The 22,099-nt window shown below is 42.0% G+C and overlaps 1 protein-coding gene across 2 annotated transcripts in view; it reads right to left on the bottom strand.

Annotated features, from left to right (window-relative positions):
- Positions 1–774: 774 nt before the first annotated feature.
- The window catches only part of RASGEF1A (RasGEF domain family member 1A), a 183,453-nt gene continuing 162,128 nt past the window's right edge, over positions 775–22,099 (bottom strand). For both annotated transcript variants that reach the window (XM_087932156.1, XM_087932157.1), the window contains 9 exons: positions 18,024–18,245; positions 17,272–17,346; positions 16,114–16,206; positions 9,103–9,205; positions 7,364–7,443; positions 5,606–5,797; positions 4,572–4,695; positions 3,655–3,727; positions 775–1,611 (listed from right to left, as the gene is read on the bottom strand). In XM_087932156.1, the coding sequence (XP_087788282.1) occupies positions 1,587–1,611; positions 3,655–3,727; positions 4,572–4,695; positions 5,606–5,797; positions 7,364–7,443; positions 9,103–9,205; positions 16,114–16,206; positions 17,272–17,346; positions 18,024–18,245 (987 nt within the window). In that variant the 3' untranslated portion in view covers positions 775–1,586. The remainder of the gene's footprint in view (positions 1,612–3,654; positions 3,728–4,571; positions 4,696–5,605; positions 5,798–7,363; positions 7,444–9,102; positions 9,206–16,113; positions 16,207–17,271; positions 17,347–18,023; positions 18,246–22,099) is intronic.

Below are 22,099 nucleotides of genomic sequence, written 5' to 3'. Positions count from 1 at the left end.
AGATGAGAAATGTTCCTTTTGTGTACTTCCTTAAGTCGCCTTGCTTTAGCAAACCAAAGTCAATGGAAACCCCTGTTGTCTGGGGAGAAGAAAGATTTAGCTTAGTCTTTTTGTACCACACTTTCCCACCTTGGTTTTGTTTTCTACACAGTTCCTTGAACAAGCCGCCAACGCAATATCTTTGTCTTTAGGGTTAGATTCTGGGCAAAAATTGATTGATTTTGTTGGCTGTTTAAAGTAAGGCTGTGCAGAGCCTTTGAAGAAGCTGCTCTGGAACCTCTAAGCCTTTTAAAGCAGCCACCTCTTTGTCCAAATTTCCCCACAGCTAGGATAAGACAAGTCAAGATGGCATCCATGATGGAGCAATTGAAACTCTGCCCTTTGTTATGCGTTATGCACATATGGCTTCTATCACTTGTCTGTGATCACCATACTGAATTTTCTTTAAACCACTTTCTTTAAAGCATACCAGAGTATGCTTCCAGATTATGCTTTTCCACTTCATTGAGGATGGTGGTGTGGGAGGGAGGAAATCTACGTAGCTGTGTGCACCCATGCAGGTAGATTCCTAAGCAACGACAATTCTTGTGGAGGTGGGAATGGCCAACGTAAGAATTTGGGGTGGGGCGGGAAGGGGGGGAAGCAGCTTTGCACATTTCCCAAAAGGATTTGCACATCCATAGTGTTAGGTAAAAAAGAAAAGCACCCCCAAAGATCACTGGAGGAAAATAAATAAATACAGCGGAACACAAAATAAAAAAACGGGATGAATTCTGCAAGAGCGGCAGTATGAAATCTATTGCAGCAAAACAATGACTCATCCAGGGCAGCCTGGAAACAAACAAATTTTTACCCTTTTTGAATTTCTCTAGGCAAATATCTCCTTTGCTAGATTCAACCCAGGGGGATATATAGCTAGAAACGTGGTGGTAGAGAAGAAGCACGCGTATCGGAATATCCGTTCGTTTAAAATGGGTGTGTCATATGAGAAAGGCTCCGTGCTTAAGTTTCGTAGTTAAGCAACCCGGGGTAATCCTGGAATCAACTCGGTTGCCTCTTTGGGTCAGTTGGTTTCCAGATGCTCCTCACCGTTGAAGTGCCAGGCACATGCGAGGCCACGATGCATCCGCTCTTCACCAGGAAGTGCCAGGCACATGCGAGACCCAAGGAATGAGAGGGTACTGACTCCCTGGCACAGTGTACATGTACAGTATTGGGTAGAAATCATCACGCATGAAAATAAAGATCTTGACGGGCCTCTGAGAAGACATCACTACGGATTCTCCTTCCCCACAGTCCGTTTCATCTCTGAGACCAGGGCCCTGCCCTTGTTTTGGAGTTTAAAAAAAGAAAAGAAAAAGACAAAAAAAAAACCCTTCGTTAAGTGCCTTAAAGTTGATATTATCGAGCCCAATTTTGTATTTTCAGTCGTTCAAAAAAGGTATCGTATAGATATATACAAAACTGACCCCAACCAGCGAGGCCTCCTTTTCGCAAACCAAACCTTTCAGGATTTTCTTTAAAAAAAAAAAAAAATACCAGTGTTTGTTTGTAGAATGTGCTTTAAAATCCAAAAGTCCCAATTCTCAGGCTCGGTTGAGGAGCGTTGTCCTAAAAACGAAAAGATAAAAGGTTACTATCAGGGGTCTTCTCTTACATGGCAGTAGCTAAAAAAGCGAATGCGATCCTTGGTTGTATGAGCAGAGGCATAGAATAAAAATCTTGAATACTCCTTTAGAAAACCTTACGAAGACCACACCTGAAATCCTGCATCCAGTTTTGGTCATCACATTACAAAAAAACAACATTACCATTCCTGACAAATGGGTGTCCAGTCCCTTCTTTAAAATGTGATGCAGAAGTGATGCAGGACCCACAATTTCTGGAGGGAAACTGTCCCACAAATTAAGTTATCTCAGGATGTCAGGAAATTTCTCCTTAATTCCAGGTTGCTTCTCTCCTTGGTTAGTTTCCATCCATTATCTCTTGTCCTGCCTTTTGGTGCTTTGGAAAATAGGTTGACACATACACACACACCCTCTTCTTTGGGGCAGCCCCTCAAATAATGGAAAACTGGTATCATGTCATCCCTATCCCTTCTCTTTGTTCAACGGGATATACCCAAACCCTGCAACTGTTCTTCATATGTTTTCGTCCCCCAGTTGCCTAATTGTGAAATTGTGTGCTTCCCTTTGTACAAGGAACACTGAAATTGTCCTAGTATTCTGATTTCTAAAGATGACTTGCCAGCCAGCCCTCAAAAACATATGCTGAAAATTGTCTCCAGCCAAAACTTTGGTTGGCGCACACAATTTTGCTGTCTTTCCCTTCCTACGAAAAATGCCATAACGGCAGGCCACCAAACCCTCAGGGTCTGTTTGCACTCTCAATGGAATTAAGTCCAGTTAGTAGAAAGCAGACCCTCTAAATCACTGAATAATTCAGAACGCTTCCGTTGGATTGCTCCTATGTTGGGAAAAGATGAAAATGGGGTTAGGGCAGAGGTGGCATTCAGCCGGTTTTCACTGGTTCTGGAGAACTGGTAGCGGAAATTTTTGAGTAGTTCGGAGAACCAGCAATAATACCCCCTCAGACTGGCCCAACAATCCCTATTCTCTATCCTCTGCCTCCCATTGAGTCCCAGCTGATCCGGTGGGTCTTCTTTGGTTGCCCTGCACAGAAGAACAGAGCTGGAAAGCAGGTTAGTGGGGTGGGGGGGGAAGGGGGATTTTGCAGTATCCTTCCCCTGCTACACCCACCAAGCCACGCCATAGAACCAGTAGTAAAAAAATTTTTTGAATCCCACCACTGGCTTTGTGTACTACATCCTGAGATAGTAAAAAGGAAGATTAATGCTTCTTGGTGTTCTCCGAGTTAAAAGACTTGCACACATATGAACCCTTTATAATTCCTTCGAATTAGACGGTTTAGACTGATTAGACTTTTGACTGTCTTGATCCTTTTTACTGTGGTTATTGTTCTTACTCTTTTAAAATGTTTTTAACCTTTTAAACAGTAACGTATGTGTTGAATTATGAGCTGCCCACAGTTGTTTGCTGTGAGATGGATAGCTTTGGAAATATAAGTAAATAATAAGTAAATAAATAAACACACTTCCTGGAAACATTAAAATGAGAACATCAGGGAGAGAAAGCTTAACTCGGTCTTTGGTCTTACCATGCAAGGAGTTTTTGACATTAAAACATTAAAATTGGGGTCTGCATTGGGATGAAAAGTCAGGAAGTGACCACATATATATAACTTAAAGTTATATTCTGACCCATGTACAAAAAGGGGGCAGAGCTTTGATTCCATCTTGGTGGCCCTCACCTCATTCCTGAGGCCCTCCTGATTTAAATAGTCATCTCCCCCTTCTCAATGAAGAAGCCTATTTTAGTTTTTTGCTCCTTACTTAGAAAGCGGTTGGGAAGATGGTGGCTCTGTGTTGGCTCGGGACAGTTGGTGGCTTGGCCACAGAAGAACTAGGGAGGCAAGTCTTCCTTTGAATGATCTCCTTTCCTTTGTGGCAAAATAGGACAACCCTTGTGGCATTCTGTTTTTGTTTTCCTTTACTTTGCATAATGGCTAAGTAGCCTTTTTTAGGCTTTGTTCCAGCAACACCTTGGCTTCCTATATATAAATAACCGTGATTACCTGAGAGTCTTCCAGCTGTCTTTCTCCATGTGATTTTCTGGACCTTCGCTTTCAAATGAGGCAATAAATAAAGCTGGAGGAGGAAGAGGAGAAAGATAGAACAAGAGACAGGGCTGTTGGTCAGTTTGTGATGACAATGGTGTCAGAAATATGTCATTTGGGGCTGGCTAGATAGATACGTAGGTAGACAGGCAGGGAGAATTGGGGGGATACAGATAGATAGATAGATAGATAGATAGATAGATAGATAGATAGATAAAGATGATATAGATAGATAGAAAGATGAGAGATAGATGAGAAATGAGAGATAGTTGAGAGATACAAAAAGATAGAGATAAGAGGGGGGGAATAAAGATAAGATATAGGTAGGTCAGTAGACAGACAGACAGACAGACAGACAGACAGACAGATGCTGTAGATAGATAGATGAGAGATAGATGAGAGATACAGAAAGATAGAGATAATAGAGGAAAATTTAGAGAGAGAGAGAGAGAGAGAGAGGGGGGATGTAGATAGACGATGATAGAGAGGTAGGAAGGCAGGCAGGCAGGCAGACAGACAGACAGACAGACAGACAGATGGACAGAAACATACACACACACACACATTCTATCAAATGTGGTTGGTTCTCTTCTCTTCCTCATTGATCCCAATCCTACTTCACTACAATGGCATTATGGCCCACAGACCCATTGCATACATTCTTCCAACTGAAACTCCCAACAGCAGAAAAGGTGATTCAAGAGAAAGAATCCCATGCATTTTTTTGGAATTAGGGCTTCAATTGGTCTGGAAAGGGATTGGCCTTTCCTGCTTAATTCTACAGCTTGTCTGTACTTGCAGAAAATGTAAGCAGGAGGCAGTTGTGGGAAACTGTTTTTTTTTTCTTTTTAAGAATAGCCGTCCCAAAGTCTCACCTTCTTCACTGTAAATAGGTGCGGTGAGCAGGTAACTCTGAATCTTCCTGTCCTTTTCGAAAGGACACTCCACCTGTTTCCATGTGACAAAGTCATGGATTTGCCTTGAAATTTCCCAGAATTTCTGCAGGAGATCCCCATTGACAGAAAAAAGATGGAAACGAGCATTGTTAACATCATGGTACCAAAAGAATCCCTCCCTCCGCATTAAAACATCCCTAAGCGATGGCTGCTTGTTATCCCTGTCAGGAAATTTCTCCTTATTTCTAGGCTGGTTCTCTCCTTGGTTAGTTTGCACCCCTTGCTTCTTGTCTGGCCTTGCTTTGGCCAACGGGGAGGAGGACAAACAGCCCTCAGGGCATCTCTACACCTTCCTTGGTTGTTGGTAAAGAACAGGGGTGGGATTCAATTTTTTTAAGTGGTTCTGTGGGTGTGACTTAGTTGGTAGGCATGGTTTGGTGGTCATGTGACTGGGTGGACATGGCTTAGTGGTCATGTTATTGGCTGGACGTGGCCAACTAAATATCACTCACATCGAGGCACGCATCTCTTCCCCTGGCCTTTTATGACTGTGGGATGCTGCAACAGTCGTAAGTGTGAAAAATGGTCATAAGTCACTTTTTTCAGTGCCATTGTAACTTTGAAGGGTCACTCCACACAAGCAAAGTACCAGCAAAGGAGGGGAAAAAAACTCCAGAGAAATTCCTGAGACAGGAAGTCCTGCCAAATCCTGCCAAGGATGTAATAAGGGTTAACGGAGAGGCAGTTTCTGTAAGCAACACCAGAATGTTTTCTTCCTGCCTTCCTTACAGGATTAGGCCAGTAATTTCTTTTAACAACTGGTTCTCCAAACTGCTTAGAATGTTAACAACCAGTTCTAGCAAATAGGTGCAAACTGGTAGAATCCCACCCCTGGTAAAGAAGTCATATTCCTGTTAGTATCACATTAGCTTGTCATTCAAAGTGACAATAAAGCTATTTGTTCTGTTCTAAGTGCTATTGTTATTTATTGTACATCGCAAAAGGCTGCTTACCTTGAAGTTGATTTGTCCATTCGGCAAGTGGTTGGTGTGTATCTTATGCAGGAAGTAGATGTCTTTAATGAAAAGGTTGAAAACAGGGATGACAATTTTCTCCCGGCTGCTGTGCGCCATCTGGGATCTCTGAGCTGCCCCTTGAAGAGCCGTCCGATAGTTACAAAAGTTGCTTGAGGGATCCATGTGGTGCTGTTTCAAAAGAATGATAAGAAGTAGTGGCTTGATGTCTGTGGAGGTTCTCAGTTGACCAGCTCAAGGTTGACCTCAAGGCACTTTTCCCCAAAGGCAACTGGACTTTGTTTTCCCTTGAAGATGTTTCGCTTCTCATCCAGGAAGCTTCTTCAGAAGGATTGAGACAAAGCTGAAGAAGCTTCTTGGATGAGATGGGAAACGGGAAAATACTATTACGTACATTGTTATATAATATTTTCAAATCAGTATGTAGATGAATAGATCAGAAGCTGAAAGATGATTGTATTATGTACATTTAAATAATGTTATTATGGTCATTAGTAATGGGTATTAAAATGCTGAATAAGTACATGATGAAGAATTATATACATGATGTTGCAAATACCACAATGCTAACAACTTTAATCGTAATATTTATAATGTTACTATAATGATATGGGTATGATTAATGTAATTTATACAAAATCCCAAGGGAGGATTCTAACACAGCAGTAGTCTAGCACCAAATTTAAAACAGAAACGGCTGTGAAAGCCTGACTCACAGACAAACACAATACAGAAGCCTGATGATGGCAGATGAAATTCTGCCGAAACGTTGCTACAACTTTAAAAGCACAAATATAATGATGTGGAAAAATACCCGAACAAGCTGAATGCCATATATATATATATATATATATATATATATATATATATATATGTATGTATGTATGTATGTATATGTATATGTATATGTATATGTATATGTATATATACACACATACACACACACATATATATATATATATATATATATATATATACATATATACATACATACATACATACACACATATATATACATATACATATACATATACATATATACACACACCCAAAAAAAAAAGAAAGGAAGAAAGAAAAACCAGAAAGTCCAGTTGCCCCTTGAAAAAACAAAAAAACACCTTTGGGACCTAATCCTTTTTAATACAGTTTTATTTCAGAGGGCTTGCTTTTGTTAAATCCTGAATATCACTAGATGGCAGGCTTTCATGAGAGATGATTTTTTAAAAATGAAAAGTAATAGAGGTGGATTATGAGGGACCCCCTCATTGTCTTTCAAATACTATCAGCTCCAGCCAGTGTGTGAAAATTGTTGCAGGTGGAAGAGGAGCCTTCTAGCATGATATGGAAGGTTTTCCTCTTCAAATGGATGAAAGTGTGTGTGTGTGTGTGTGTGTGTGTGCATGCGTCTGTGTGTACACATACTAAGTATGACAGACTTTTAGCCAATCGGTGCACACCTGCTTGAATGCCTGATGACAACGGAAGATATTCTTTATATGCAGTTTGATTGAAATTTGATTGATTTTAAGATTTGGAAGGAAGAACTTATTCATTACTATTTCATGCTTGTTCTGTTATTCTCCCTAATTCTGAGCAGGGAACTTTAGTTAAATCCAACTCTTATGCTGCTGTATTCTGGCTTGTAATTGCTTTTTTTAAAAAAAAAAAGTGAAATGAAAATAATCTGTTGAGTGAAAAATGTTTGACCCAATGCAGCGCAAGCTATGACATATTTACCTCTAAAACATCAAATTTGGCTGTTTTCACTTTGGACCATGTTTTCTTTAGCCGGGCAACGGGACTCAAATTCATGCCAGCTGCAAAAAGAGAAAGAAATAAAGGGAGAGGGGGAGAAAGAGATGGGGGAGAGAAAGAAAAGGAAAAAAGAGAGAAAGAAAAGATAGGGAGGGAGGGAGAGACAGAGAAAGAAAGAAAAAGGAAGGAAGGAAGACAGGAAAGAAAGAAAAAGAAAGAAGGAAGGAAAAAAGAGAGAATGGAAGAAAGATGGAAACAGAGAAGGGGAAAAGGAGAAGGAAAAAGAAAAAAAAGAAAGAAAAGAAAGAGGGAGGAGGAAGAGAGAAAGGAAGGAAAGAAAGAAGAAAAGGAAGGAAAAGAAAGAGAAAAAGAGAGAGAGAGGAAGAAAGGGAGAGAAACAGAGAGCAGGAAAAAGAGAAAGGGAGAAGAAGGAAAAAAGAAATAAAAGGATTTTTAAATACTTTGTCATGCATTTCAAACGCGTTTCTAGCAACGATGGGCTTTCATAAAGCTTCACTCGGGACTCTCTTGACTCATTGTCAAAGGGCAGCTTGTGCAGGCATGTGGGTTGTTCCAAGCACATTAAATGTTCAGGAGCCAAAATGGCCCAAAATGTTCTGAACCCCCTCGCTTCTTCTTTCTATAATTCCCCCAAGCCACCTTGAGGGGTTAAGCATTGCCATGCCGATTAAATTAAATCGTATTCTTTCAAGTCGATGCCCCCGATCCTCCTATAAGGTTTTGGTAAATCTCCTGTGTCTTCCTGGCTTTCTTTCTTTCTTGCGTGCATCATCATCTGTTTTACAGTGACGATAACTTTGCCTCTGAATCCCTGCGTTGAGCACATCCTGCCCTCCAAAGTGTGTCAGAACTTAAAAGGAAAGTGCTTTAGATCTGAGGCATCCTTGGTGCTCTCTGAGCTTGCTTGTTTTCTTGCAAATGTTTCATTACCCAACTAGGTACCATCATCAGTGCTAGGAAGGAGTGCCAGATCTACCATTCTAATTGATTTATACCGCTTCCCATTTCCCAACCGGTTGACGTGCAAACATTAGAAAGATCTATTCCCAACCTAGCACTAGTTTCTACCTGCATATGTGGGACTTGCCACAAAATGCAGAGCTCAGATTTTGTGTGTGTGTGTGTCTCTCTCTCTCTCAGTTTGCAAATGTGTGTGTTTTACGTCTGTGTGAGAGAGAGAGAACTGTTGGTGTGCATGTATAGCAGAGGTGGCATTCAGCAGCTTCTGACCAGTTCTGGAGATCCACTGGCGGAAATTTTGAGTAGTATGGAGAACCGGCGAATCCCACCTCTGACTGCTCCTGCCAACCCCATCTATTCTCCACCTCCCGAGTCCCAGCTGATTGGCTGGGTCTTCTTTGGTTGCCCTGCACAGGAGAAGGGAGCTGGAAAGCAGGTTAGTGGGGTGGGAAGGGAAGGGATGAGGAGGGAATGGAGATTTTACACTATCCTTCCCCTGCCATGTCCACCAAGCCATGCCACGCCCATGGAACTGGTAGTAAATTTTTTTGAACCCCACCACTGATGTATGGGGATCATTACAGAGGATCAGTTAATCATAGAGGTGCAGAGCAGTTAATATTAGTAGGAGATTACGCCAATGTGCTCAATCGCTGACTCTGCAATCTCAGGCCAATTTTTTAATCTCCTCAACTCTCATTTTTGACTGATGCAGTCATGGCCCCAGAGACCTTACTCACAAATAATGGCCATCATGGAGTTGAAATTCCCAATGTTGAAGCATTCTCTTGCCACATCAATGAAAAACTCCACGATTCTTGTTCGCTGTTTTTTCTTCACCACCTGAAACATTAAAAGGATGTGCGGTGAGAAGAGGGGGAACTGTACTAACATCACAGCAATAATAAACCCGTGGCAGAGCCAACACATTTATTGGAATATCGATGGGATGAATTCCAATTTTTTTCACAGAAGTTTTCAGGGTTAGGCAGGAAGTTGAGTTTCTCCTTTGTCTTTTAGGAGAACGCCAAACTCCTGCATGTTGAGTCCTTAAGTGCTAAATGATTTCCTACTTTAGGTGTTCAGAGCCTTAAGTGCTTCTGAACTAGCAAGAATTTAAATATTTTCCTTCTAATCAGGACAAGAAATGCCTCTATTGAGCTAAATACTGAAAAGCATTTAAATTTTCTAGCTTTTGATAGAAACTGCCAAATATGTTGTTCTGCTTCTAAAAAGGGAAGATTGCTTTGATCCTGTAGAGTTTTGATTATGACACCGAGAAGCCATAATCCAACTTTTTTAGTGTCATACTTGATGCAGGACATATTCTACCCTAAAACAAAACAACCTTCACTTCAAATATGCAAATAAATGAGACCAATAAGCTTAAAAGCTGATTTGATTCCACTTAATTACAACCACTGTTGAATTCAAGTTTGGATTATCTCCTGATTACACATTTTATTACACCGATCCCACAAGGACTTTGAGATATTTCCTTCCAACAACACTCTTAGGTCAACAATGACAATTATCCTTTAATATACCGAGATGCTTTTCTGCATAAAATATGGGCAATCGACCCAGAGCGAGCCACACAATGCATTTCATATCTGACTATGCAGTACTTGGTTGTTTGGAGGTCTCTGATAACCAGAGACTGTCCAAATTAAGCAATATAACGCAGGAATATCTGCAACAAACTTAATTATTTCTCTCTGCTGTTTTGATTTTGAAGATTGTGGTTTGTGTGGGGGGTGTTAAGAGCCAAGGCAACATTCTACTGCCCCACCTATATCCAAAGCAAGGAAATGCTATGCGTCACATTAATGACATTTTCCCCTGAATCTCAAAAGGTTCTCCATCTGTGGTTCAATATTGGTGTTGAAAAGTAGAGGGGATTAAAACCAAAGCTAGTGGATTTCCTTGGGATTGAGCTGAAACTGGCTCTTGTTCCTTTTTTTGTGCGTCACACGAGAGCTAAAATCTCACACGTAAAGAGATTTTTGCCCATTGCAGATGTAGTCAATGGATCTGATATAGCCTTGTGAATCTATGAGTGTGATAACCTTGTGATTATGTCAAGAGGACTTCAATTCCCAGAGGTGACCATCCACCATCAATCAATAACTCCTACTCTTTGGGTTGCAAGGGGGCAGAGAAAGGAACATGAGCCTGAAAATCCAGCCTGGAACCATGTTCTAGAGACGAGCATCATTGAATAATTGGATGTTGGGGCCAAACAACTACACCCACTTGTGAAGAGTTCAAAACAGGGTGGTAAACAAAAAACGGAGTTTTATTTGTCTATGTCTTTTTTGCAGCACTCTTCCCAAACTTTGCACCTGGACCAGAAAACATAAAATAATAGGGTTGGAAAGGACTTTGGAGGTCTTCTAATCCAATCCCCCTGCTCAAGCAGGAGACCCTAGACCAGACCAGACCAGACTAGATGTGGCTCAACACCATTCAAAGGGAATTGTGCCCACGTAAAGACTCCAGACTAGTTCCCTGCTTGACGCCTCCCCCTGCCCCAAGCCAGTCTCTCTCTCTGACAATGGAATTGTTTTGAGGTTGTTCCACCTGCACTAAATTTGGAGAGCCTCTGGGTGGGAAAAAGATCATGAATGCCATCATAGGTCCAGGACTCTCACAAGAGTTGCACCCTCTCTAACTTTATTCCAACAATGACTATTCAATAGGACAACCCAGATTTTTCATTTCCAGGACTCTTCCTCCCAAGTTTTGGTTCTGAATTGTAATTTTGCCTATCTTTTTGGGGGGTGGGGTGGGGGGGGTGGGTATGTAGCTTCTTGAAAGCAATTCCTTGCTGTGTTTATTTATTACATTCCCTGTTAATAGATTGTGGCTGACTTGGGTTTTAAGAGTTAAACTTATATTTTCTGCAGAGTTGTTTACAAGATGCAGTTACGCTAAGATATTTTGCTTTGCTCTGACAGATTTCTAAAAGGAAAAAAAAAATGCTTACATAGTAGAGTCCTCTAAGGGATTTCTTTCTATAAATAAGGGTTCTGTTGCATGATTCTATCTGGCCCTTTTTGGAAACAAGACAAACTCCAACTGTTTTTACTGGCATGCTTCTCCCCTGATCAAATGGCCTCCAAACTGATTTGTTGCTTTTCATTTTCCTATTGGTTGTTGTTCATGAGTTAGACATTCCAGATGGTTTTTTGGGTGCCAATCTATGTTTTTAATCATTCATTTATTTTTAATAGAGAGGAATTGTTTCTCTGCATTTTTAATACAGAGGACCTATTGGGTCTGTCAGTTGTACTTCTACAGGTAAAACTCGAAAAATTAGAATATCGTGCAAAAGTTCATTCATTTCAGTAATGCAACTTAAAAGGTGAACCTAGTATATGAGATAGACTTATTGCATGCAAAGCAAGATAGTTCAAGCTGTAATTTGCCATAATTGAGATGATTATGGCTTACGGCTCATGAAAACCCCAAATCCACAATCTCAGAAAATTAGAATATTACATGCAATCAATAAAACAAGGATTGTACATAGAACAATATCGAACCTCTGAAAAGTATAAGCATACATATGTATTCAATACTTGGTTTGGGCCCCTTTTGCAGCAATTACTGCCTCAATGTGGCTTGGCATGGAAGCTATCAGCCTGTGGTATTGTTGAGGTGTTATGGAAGACCAGGATGCTTCAATAGCGGCTTTCAACTCTTCTGCATTGTTCGGTCTCATGTCTCTCATCTTTCTCTTGGCAATGCCCCATAGATTCTCTATGGGGTTCAGATCAGGTGAGTTTGCTGCCCAATCAAGCACAGTAATTCCATGGTCATTGAACCAGGTTTTGGTCCTTTTGGCAGCGTGGGCAGGTGCCAAGTCCTGCTAGAAAATGAAGGCAGCATCCCCATAAAGGTCGTCTGTGGAAGGAAGCATGAAATGCTCAAAAATCTCCTGGGAGATGCCTGCATTGACCCTGGACTTAATGAAGCACAGTGGACCAACACCAGCAGATGACATGGCTCCCCAAATCAACACAGACTGTGGAAACTTCACACTGGACTTCAAGCATTCTTCCTCCAGACTCTGGGTCCTTGGTTTCCAAATGAGATGCAAAAGTTGCTCTCATCAGAAAGGAGGACTTTGGACCACTGAGCAACAGTCCAGTTCTGTTTTTCTTTAGCCCAGGTAAGATGCTTCTGATGTTGTTTGTTGTTCAGGAGCAGCTTGACAAGAGGAATACGACATTTGAAGCCCATGTCCAGGATCCGTCTGTGTGTGGTGGCTCTTGATGCACTGACTCCAGCCTCAGTCCACTCCTTGTGAAAGTCCCCAACACTTTTGAATGGCCTTTTCCTGACAATCCCCTCCAGGCTGCAGTCATCCCTGCTGCTTGTGCACCTTTTTCTTCCACACTTTTCCCTTCCACACAACTTTCTATTAATGTGCACTTTGGGAACATCCGATTTCTTTTGCAATTACCTTTTGAGGCTTTCCCTTTTTATGGAGGGTGTCAATGATGGTTTTCTGCACAACTGTCAGGTCAGCAGTCTTTCCCATGATTGTGATTCCTACTGAACCTGACTGAGAGACCATTTAAAGGCTCAGGAACCCTTTGCAGGTGTTATGGCTTAATTAGCTGATTAGAGTGAGACACTTTAAGCCTAGAATATTGAACCTTTTCACAATATTCTAATTTTCTGAGATTGCGGATTTGGGGTTTTCATGAGCTGTAAGCCACAATCATCTCAATTATGACAAATCACGGCTTGAACCATCTTGCTTTGCACGTAATGAGTCTATCTCATATATTAGGTTCACCTTTTAAGTTGCATTACTGAAATAAATGAACTTATGCACGACATTGTAATTTTTCGAGTTTCACCTGTATTCCATGTTCTATTCTATTCTATTATTTTCTGTTCTATTCCTATTCTTTTCCATTCCATTCTTTTCCAGACCCATTTTGTTAAAAATGTATTCTGTATATCAGGTTTCCACCATTTCAGGGAAGCTGTTCAAGCTAAAGCAGGAATTTGTTGGATGGACTTCGTGTCTTAACCCCTATTCCCTATGGAAGACAATATTTAGAATAGAATAACAGAGTTGAGGGGGATCTTGAGGTCTTCTAGTCCAACCCCCTGCCTAGGCAGAAAACCCTACACCACTTCAGACAAGTGGTTATCCAACACCTTTTTAAAAACTTCCAGTCCATTTATCTATTTAAAGAATTACTGTGGCAACTTATCTTAAAGACCTAACTCTGGGTAGTTAGCAACAATCTGTTATTCTGTTACTTTATTAATGCACAAACACAAATCATAATGAAATGCCTCTATCAAGGATACACAGAGGAAAAACTCTGTAACAATCCTATCAATAGACCATCATTGTGTTTATGGTTTTTGATGTAGGCTGCCCACAGTCACATGTTGAGATGAGCAGCTGTAGAAATCAAAAATAAAGAATTTGGGGGAAGAACAAATCCTCATGGTGCTTTCCATTTTTGTTTTTTTATACAGAGCTTTGGAAAGAGGCACCAATTATTCAAAAATGGGAAGCTATTTTTAAAGTTGATCTTTGAAAAGAAGCTTTAGTAAAACAAGATCCTGGGTAACTATGGGAACGAAATCACTTTGTACCAAAATATTGTATTGTATGTTCTAACTAGAGGCTTTACGGTTGTGCCTCACCCTCTGACAGAATAGTGTTGCATTCCTCCAATATCTAGAATAAAATAACAGAGTTGGAAGGGACCTTGGAGGTCTTCTAGTCTAACCCCCTGCTTAGGCAGGAAACCTCACACCACTTCAGACAAATGGTTGTCCAATCTCTTCTTAAAAACTTCCAGTGTTGGAGCACCCACAACTTCTGGAGGCAAGTTGTTCCATTGATCAATTGTTCTAACTGTTAGGAAATTTCTCCTTAGTTCTAAATTGCTTCCCTCCTTGATTAGTTTCCACCTGTTGCTTCTTCTGCCTTGAAGTGCTTTGGGGAATAGCTTGGCTCCTTCTTCTTTGTGGCAGCCCCTCAAATATGGGAACCTTGCTATCCTGTCTCCTCTGGCCCTTCTCTTCACTAGACTAGCCCTACCCAATTCCTACAACCATTCATCGTATGTTTGAGCCTCCAGTCCCCTAATCATTTTGGTTGCTCTTCTCTGCACTCTTTTCTAGAGTCTCCACATCTTTTTTTACGTCGTGGCAACCAAAATTGGATGCAGTATTCCAAGTGTGGCCTTATCAAGGCATTATAAAGTTGGTATTAACACTTCACGTGATCTTGATTCTCTCCAGAAGTGGTATTCAGCAGGTTCTGAGCCATTCTGAAGAACCGGTAGTGGAAATTTTGAGTAGTTCAAAGAACCAGCAAATACCACCTCTAACTAGAGATTTTACAGTATCCTTCCTCAGCCACACCCACCGAGCCACGTCCACAGAACTGGTAGTAAAAAAAATTGATTCCCACCACTGGTTTTCTCCCTCTGTTTATGCAGCCTCGGACGGTGTTGGCTTTTTTGGCAGGTGCCAAAAAATTCCATCCTGTTAACCCGATCTGGGAAAATCCCCCTCCATCTTTTGGGGGAGGATTTTTTTGGGATGGTGGGTTTGGGGGGAGGGGAGGAGGGGTACTTCAAATCAGCTTTGATGCCTGGTCACTGGCCCAAAGTCATTGACTTGGTTGCACACAGCGCCATGCCTTAGGCAGGATTAGTGTAGATCTCATAGTCTCCCAGTTTCAGTTTGGTATTTTTATCTGATAAAGGAGAATATTTGTAGTTCAGGGTTTATGTTGAGGGGTCCTGGGTGCTGTCTGAGTTTGGTTTGTTTTCTTGCAGATGTTTCATGACCGAACTGGGTCACATCATCAGTGCAAGAAGGGAATGGGGCAGTGATGGAAGAGGGTAATATCGCTATTTGGAAAACAGACAGGTCATGCCTTAACTCTCCACCATGAATCAGGTCTATGAAAGACACAGCAAAGGAAAGAAAAGCAGATTTAAGGTTGAACAGGAGCGTTCTGTTGGCACGTGAATCAGCTGCCCTCAAAACAGATGCAATGAACTGGTCAGGAGCACATCCATCCCCCAGTTCCTTTCCCCCTGTTGATCTCACCTAATTTCCTTTGAAAGCATAAATCACCATTTTATGTCCTGGCAAAACCTCTTTTATACTTCCATGGCTGCTGTGAATTACATTCATTCACAGCCTGCAAGGCCTCACAAACAGTCTTTCAGGGGAATGTTTATAAACACCCTCCTTATCGCACTTGGAATGTGACCAGAGAACCAGTTGCCAGACGCAGGGCAAGGCCAAACGACACAGAGTCAAACAGAACTTTTCAAAGCTTGAACCAACCAAATGAACTAATTGCTTCCTGCAAAAGCTCATGTCCCGTTTGCTCCTCTTTTATGTCCTATCACCTCCGTGATAGGCCTTACAGCCAATCACCTCCGAGATGTGGCCTTACTCCTGAGTTGACCCTGCTTTTTCAATTGTTCCTATCTTCTGGTACCCCTGCGCATGCACAGGCTGGGAACCAGTTCCAGGAACTCCCCTGCCTCACTGCTGTCCAAGCCCGAAAGCAGCTGATGACTGCCAGCCTGCCCTGGCCCATCTCTGCCTCCGATGCAGAGCCCTCGTCCGAGCCTTCCTCAGCCTCCAGACCCAGCCAAGGTTCCTCCCCAACCTCCTCACTACTGTCTGACTCAGCTGCCAGCTCCGTCAGCCGCCAGTGGGCCACTACACCTGTGGATCCTTACCTTACAAATCTCTGTCGCCACCAACATACTGAGGCAGTTAAACCAATTGTCGTAGGCTTCAAGGTTGTAGGTCTTCGTAACATCGCTTCGGCACTGAAAAATTAAGCACCCACTGTTAGACCCCCGAGTCGAAATCAGGACACCATTGCTTCCAGCAAAGTCATCAGCTCTTCCTCATCCGTAAACCCCGCTTAGATTTATGTATAGTTTTTTTTAAAAAAAATAAAACAAAATAAAAATGGATGTCTTCCCAAGTAGCAATCTTCTTTTAGGAGATTCTGAGCGTGAGTGTGATGCAGTGTTAGGATTTTCACAATCCCAATGTGTACCCTTTCTATAGGGAGTCCTTGACTTACAACCATTCATGTAGTGACGGTGTTTGAAGTTACAACAGCATGGGGAGGGAAAGTGATTTATGACTGTTTTTAAGACTTACGACGATCGTTGCAGCATCCCCATGGCCACGTGATCCAAAATTCAAACACTTGGCAACTGGCATGTACTTATGACAGTTGCAGTATCCCGGGGGGTGGGATGGGGTCACGTGATTCCCTTTTGTGATCTTCGGACAAGCAAAGTCAATGGGGAAGCCAGATTCCCTTAACATCCATGTTACTGACTTAACGACTGCAATGACTCAATTAACAAATGAGGCTATAATATCTCCCTCTCTCCCTGCTCTGGTGGTCGGTTGGATATAACTGAGAAAAGAGGTCCTTCAGATAACTGGAGGGAGCCACCACGGAGGAGGCCCTTCTTCTGGGTCCTACCACTCCTTAGCCGAGGGGGACCCACAATCTACCCTGCCTCCCCATTCTGGTGAGTCAGGTAGATGTCAGCAGGAAAGGACAGTCCTTCAGATAACCTGTTCCCATGCCATGTAGGGCTTTGAAGGTGGCAACCGGCACCTTGAATTGTATCCAGAAGCAGATTGGCAGACCAATGCAGCTCCCACAGGAGGGATGCTGCCTCTGCACATCTGGATCTTCCCGAAATCATACAAGCCACTGCATTTTGAATCCATTGAGGCTTCCGGATACTTTTCAAGAGCAGTCCCAGGAAGAGCACATTGCAACGTTCAAGACAGGATGTTACTAGGGATTGTGGGTTAATCTTTCTATTTCTCATGTTCCACTTCATCCAAATTTTGAAACTCACCTTGTGGTTATCCAGGGAGTCCACATGACTGACTATCTGCATGAGATCTTCTGGATAAATGTTGCTTACCCTCTCCTAAAACAAGAAAAAATGATTAAGATCCCAGAGGTGTAAAGAAGACACTGATATAACATTAAGAGGTGTGCTTTATGTCCCAGAGGTGGGATTCATCTGGTTCTGACCGGTTCTACAGAACCGGTAGCAGAAATTTTGGGTAGTTTGGAGAACCAGCAAATCCCACCTCTGACTGGTCCCGCCAACCCCATCTATTCTCCACCTCCTATTGAGTCCCAGCTGATTGGCTGGGTCTTCTTTGGTTGCCCTGCACAGGAGAATGGAGCTGGAAAGCAGGTTAGTGGGCGGGGGAGGGAATGGGGATCGTGCCATATTCTTGCCCTGCCATGCCCACCAAGCCACACCCGCAGAACCGGTAGTAAAAATTTTTGAATCCCACCACTGTTTTCATCCCAGTGTAAACAACTACCTGTACACTTGGAAATAAACGCTGTTTAAAAATTAACATTTTTTTCTTTGTTTCATGAGCTTAGCCATTTTTTCATTCTTATACATATTTGAGCAGTGAAAAGCTGGCCAGTGACAAGCTACACAAAACTTTTAGTTCTGGCAAAGCCGCTGTCTGTACTTTCCCATTGTCTTCCTCCCCTCTTGGGAGTAGCCTTTCTGAAACAGCGGGTCTCGAACCGGAACATTTGGCCACGAAACAAAGCGAGGACAAGGGAGGGCTCACTCACCAGTTCGATGTGCGTGAGCTGCTGCGCAAGGACCAGTGGGTCACAGCATACGCTCAGAACGTCCTTCTGGGATGCCTGCGGCTTTGTTTTGAGGACGGCCCCTTTGTCGGTCACCGGTTGGCGAAACTTTTCCCGGATCTCTTGATACTGATTGCGGGCAGCGAGTGCCATCAGAAGATCTTGTGTCATCTGGCTGATGATCTTCTTGACCGTTCCATTTTCCTAAATCCATAAAACAGAATAATTGATTGAGAAACAGGTAAATTATTCTGGGCAGGGCATTGAAGGATCTCCAAGGTCCTGTCCAACTTGGTTATTCTGTACAGGTAGACTCTCCCGACAACTGTTCCAGTTGCAGTGCCGTTTTTCTATGCTTAAGACTTGCCACATTCCCGTGGTGTCAACTCGTAAATCATCCCTATGCCTGTTTCTGAGTTGCCATAAGAAGGGGGGGGGGGAAGGCCTGAGGGAGCAGTGTGGCAGATGAAGGCCAGAAGCACATTCCACACTTATCTTGTGGAGATTGTAGCCTAGGCTACTAGATCTTCTGCCTGTGAAAATCTTTCATGGGAGAATGTGATTGATGACACCCAGCTCATGTTGGAGAATCTGATATATGCCACAGCCAAGAGGTTGGGGGGCAACAGGGTCATAGGAAAATTACATTAGTGCTGGACATGTTGCTCCTAATAAATCTTTTGAATTCTTTTGAAACTTGGCTTGAGGCTCGTGATTGAATTAGGGCAATCGTCGGAACCCTGACACATGGTCATGTGATCAAAATTTGGATGCTTGACCACTGGCATGTATTTATGATGGTGGCAGGGTCCTGAGGTCATGTGGCCCTCCCCCTTTTGGGGACCTTCTGAGAAGGACAGCCAGACTGAACAGCCGTGTTGCTAACTTAGCAACTAGAGTGATTCACGTAACAACGGTGAGGACAAAGGTGGTAAAATGGGGACAAAACTCACTTAACAACCATTTTGCTTAGCAATGGAAATCTGGGGCTCAATTGTTGCTGTAGGTAGATAAATAAATTCTGTATAAATATTTTTTGAATGAGTGAGTCTGTCATCTGCACCTCTATAACTGCCTGGTTTGGTTCTGCAACCCAACAAGACAGACACAGACCACAGAAAAAACAATTACTACCAACTACCTTCCATGGAGAACCTGTATGCTGCACCAGTCAAAAAGAGGGCTGTGAAAATATCTACAAACCCCTCACATCCCAGACATAAACTGTTTCAACTCCCACCCTCAAAATGATGCTATATAGAGCACTGCACACCAGAACAACTAGACACAAGAGGAGTTTTTTCCTGAAAGCCATCACTCTGCTAAACAAATAATTCCCTCAACGCTGATGAGTTTAGAATTCAATCTCAAGCAAACTTATTTTTTTTATGCCAAATTTGCTTAAGGCCACCGCCATTCATCCCTTATGGGTTTTCATCAGTCAGAAATATTCCAAGGCTACAAAATTATTGCTTACATTCTTCCCTGGCGAAGAACTAGTGCTGCATTACATTTATAGCTTTTCTTTATACCCATGGTATATGGGTATATGCTGCCTCAGTCTTTTCTTTTTTAAAATATTTTTATTGTGCATTTTTCCTTAATGTACATAACAGTTCCAATTATACAACGTCATTGTGTACTGGTTATATCAAATCCCCTTTTCCTCCCCATCATATTATACATCCTAGTTAAAACTATCACACAGTCTAATCTCTACATTGTGTTATACATCCAGATTATAACTATTATTTGTTTATTTCTACCATAGAAAGAGAGACATTTGGTTAAGTGAATTCTGCTCCATTTTACCATTTGTCTTCCCATAGTTGTTAAGTGAATCATAGTGCTCAATTTAAAAATAATAAATAAATCTTCACTGGTCCAACTGGTTATCGGTGTAATATGTAGCCCAGCCTAAGTCCTGCTGTAGGTATTTCCCACCTGCCATCTTGGAGACAGACCCTGGCTTTCCTAATTAGGTCTAACCAGTTATGGCCGCATTATAACTGGAAGATTCATTCATTCTGGGTGATGTAGATGCCAACTCTTTTTTTGTAACTTAATTGGCATCTCCAAAACACGCTTGATGGACTTTGGTTAAACTGCTTCATCCTGCCTGCATAGGCGTGAATGCTTCTTGCAGTTTAAGCATTTCCATTCAGACCAGAGGCTTGAAAGAACAAGCCGACACAATAATGGGTTTCCTTGTTCCTGAAATTTCAGGCATGTCTGCATTTTTGCCTACTTAGACACGAAAAAGAAACAACAATGATCACATTACATTTTTTAAAAAAAATGTAATTTTTTTAAAAAAGAATAACAAATGGCTATAGTTTTACACCAAGTGTGTCCAACTTTGGCAACTTTTAAGACCTGTGGACTTCAACGCCCAGAATTCCCCAGCACCCAGCACCCTTTATCAGATGGGAACATTCAACAATGCTGACCCCCTTCCTGCAGCTTTGAAAGTTTAAATTCTCTGTATTTCTGCTTCTCTATCTAGTGAGCATTGGCATCTATGTCCCTGTGATTTCTTGAGCATTTGTGGTTTTGTGTGTGTGTGTGCATATTCCAGCCAGAGCTAATATTTAGTTTTTGGCTTGTCTAGCATTTTGGTGGGCCATTTGACATTCGTCAGGGTTCCTGAACAATGGCACATTCTCACTGGATTGAGGCTCACTGGATTGAGGTTCACTGGATTGAATTGCTTGTGGTTTTAAATGGAAAAGCGCAGAGACCCGGACTAATGGTTTATCTCTCCGACTTTGAAAGTAAGCCTGCGACATTATAGAGTTGGTTTCTCTTCCACAGGGCCACACACGATCCTGAATACGCTGATGAAGGGCTGTGTGATTATTTAGATTTGAAAGCAAAGACGTGGTTTGGGCTATGTTGAGGTATGAAGTTGGCTTGCTTTGAAAACATCACCTTGCTTTGAATCTGAATGCGGAGCATATTCCTAATGCATCCATCTCCCATTTTAGATAGTTTTTGTGAATTGCAGGACTAGGAACTAGGAGTTTATTACCAAATAAATAAATAAAATGGGCACGGGTGTGTACACTAATCCTGGCCACGTTAGAAGCAGCTTTCTGTGGCTTGAGTTTAGGATGCTTTTGAGTTTCCAGTGGAAACTCAGCTTAGGCTCCATTAGACCAGAATAACAGAGTTGGAAGGGACCTTGGAGGTCTTCTAGTCCAGCCTTCAGCTTTATCAGGAGACCCTATGCCAGTTCAGACAAATGGTTGTCCAATCTCTTCTTAAAAACCTACAGTAATGGAGCACCCACAACTGGAGTCAAGCCATTCTTCCACGGATTAATTGTGCCATCAGGAAAACCCTAGACTTTCCTATTGGTGCCCCATCCCAATACAGCCACTTCTGACCCTGCGTCATTTTTTTATTGCCAGCTTATTTTTCATTTTTATTTTTGTGTTCAGTCTTGCTACTACACCAACTCTACACCATTAAAGCCATTAAAAACCACAAAACCAGTTTTCTGTCATCACTTTCCAGGGCCTTTTTACGACACCTTTTCTTTCAGCAGATGTGGCCTCACCCCACGGGAGGCCTATTTTGGGCAAAGCAGTGAATTAAACCTGACTGCCGAAGAAAACAAGAATTTCCTTGGAGTTTACCAATTTTGAAAGTATGTGGTTGCAGGCATCAACCCTATGACCTCCACCATGGCTTCTGGCCTTCAGGATGTGACATTCCAGTAAACATCTGAACTGACGAATTGGAACATATCCAGTTGATGGCACTCTTAATAGTTAAATGTCAACTTTAATCATCAAAGGTGCTGTCTGTATCATAGCTATTATTATTATTTAATAAGCACAGACTCAAGTTACTCTTAAAGCTTTAGGACTAATCTCAAAACATATTCTTTTTTTTTTTTAAAAAAAGACCTCATTATCTTTACATTTTGCATTACTTAATAGTGTGGTGCATGCTTCAAAAATCATTCAGTAGAAACCTCTTGGCTCTCAATATAAAGGCGAAGCAAATTGACCTGCTGGAGGAGATTCAGTTGGAACCAAAACAAAGATTAG

This window comes from Pseudonaja textilis, chromosome 4, assembly GCF_049901715.1.
Source record: "Pseudonaja textilis isolate UNSWEBS1 chromosome 4, rPseTex1.2, whole genome shotgun sequence".
Lineage (NCBI taxonomy): Eukaryota > Metazoa > Chordata > Lepidosauria > Squamata > Elapidae > Pseudonaja > Pseudonaja textilis.
Note: the sequence above shows the minus strand (reverse complement) of the source record. Positions and strands in the feature narration are given on the sequence as shown.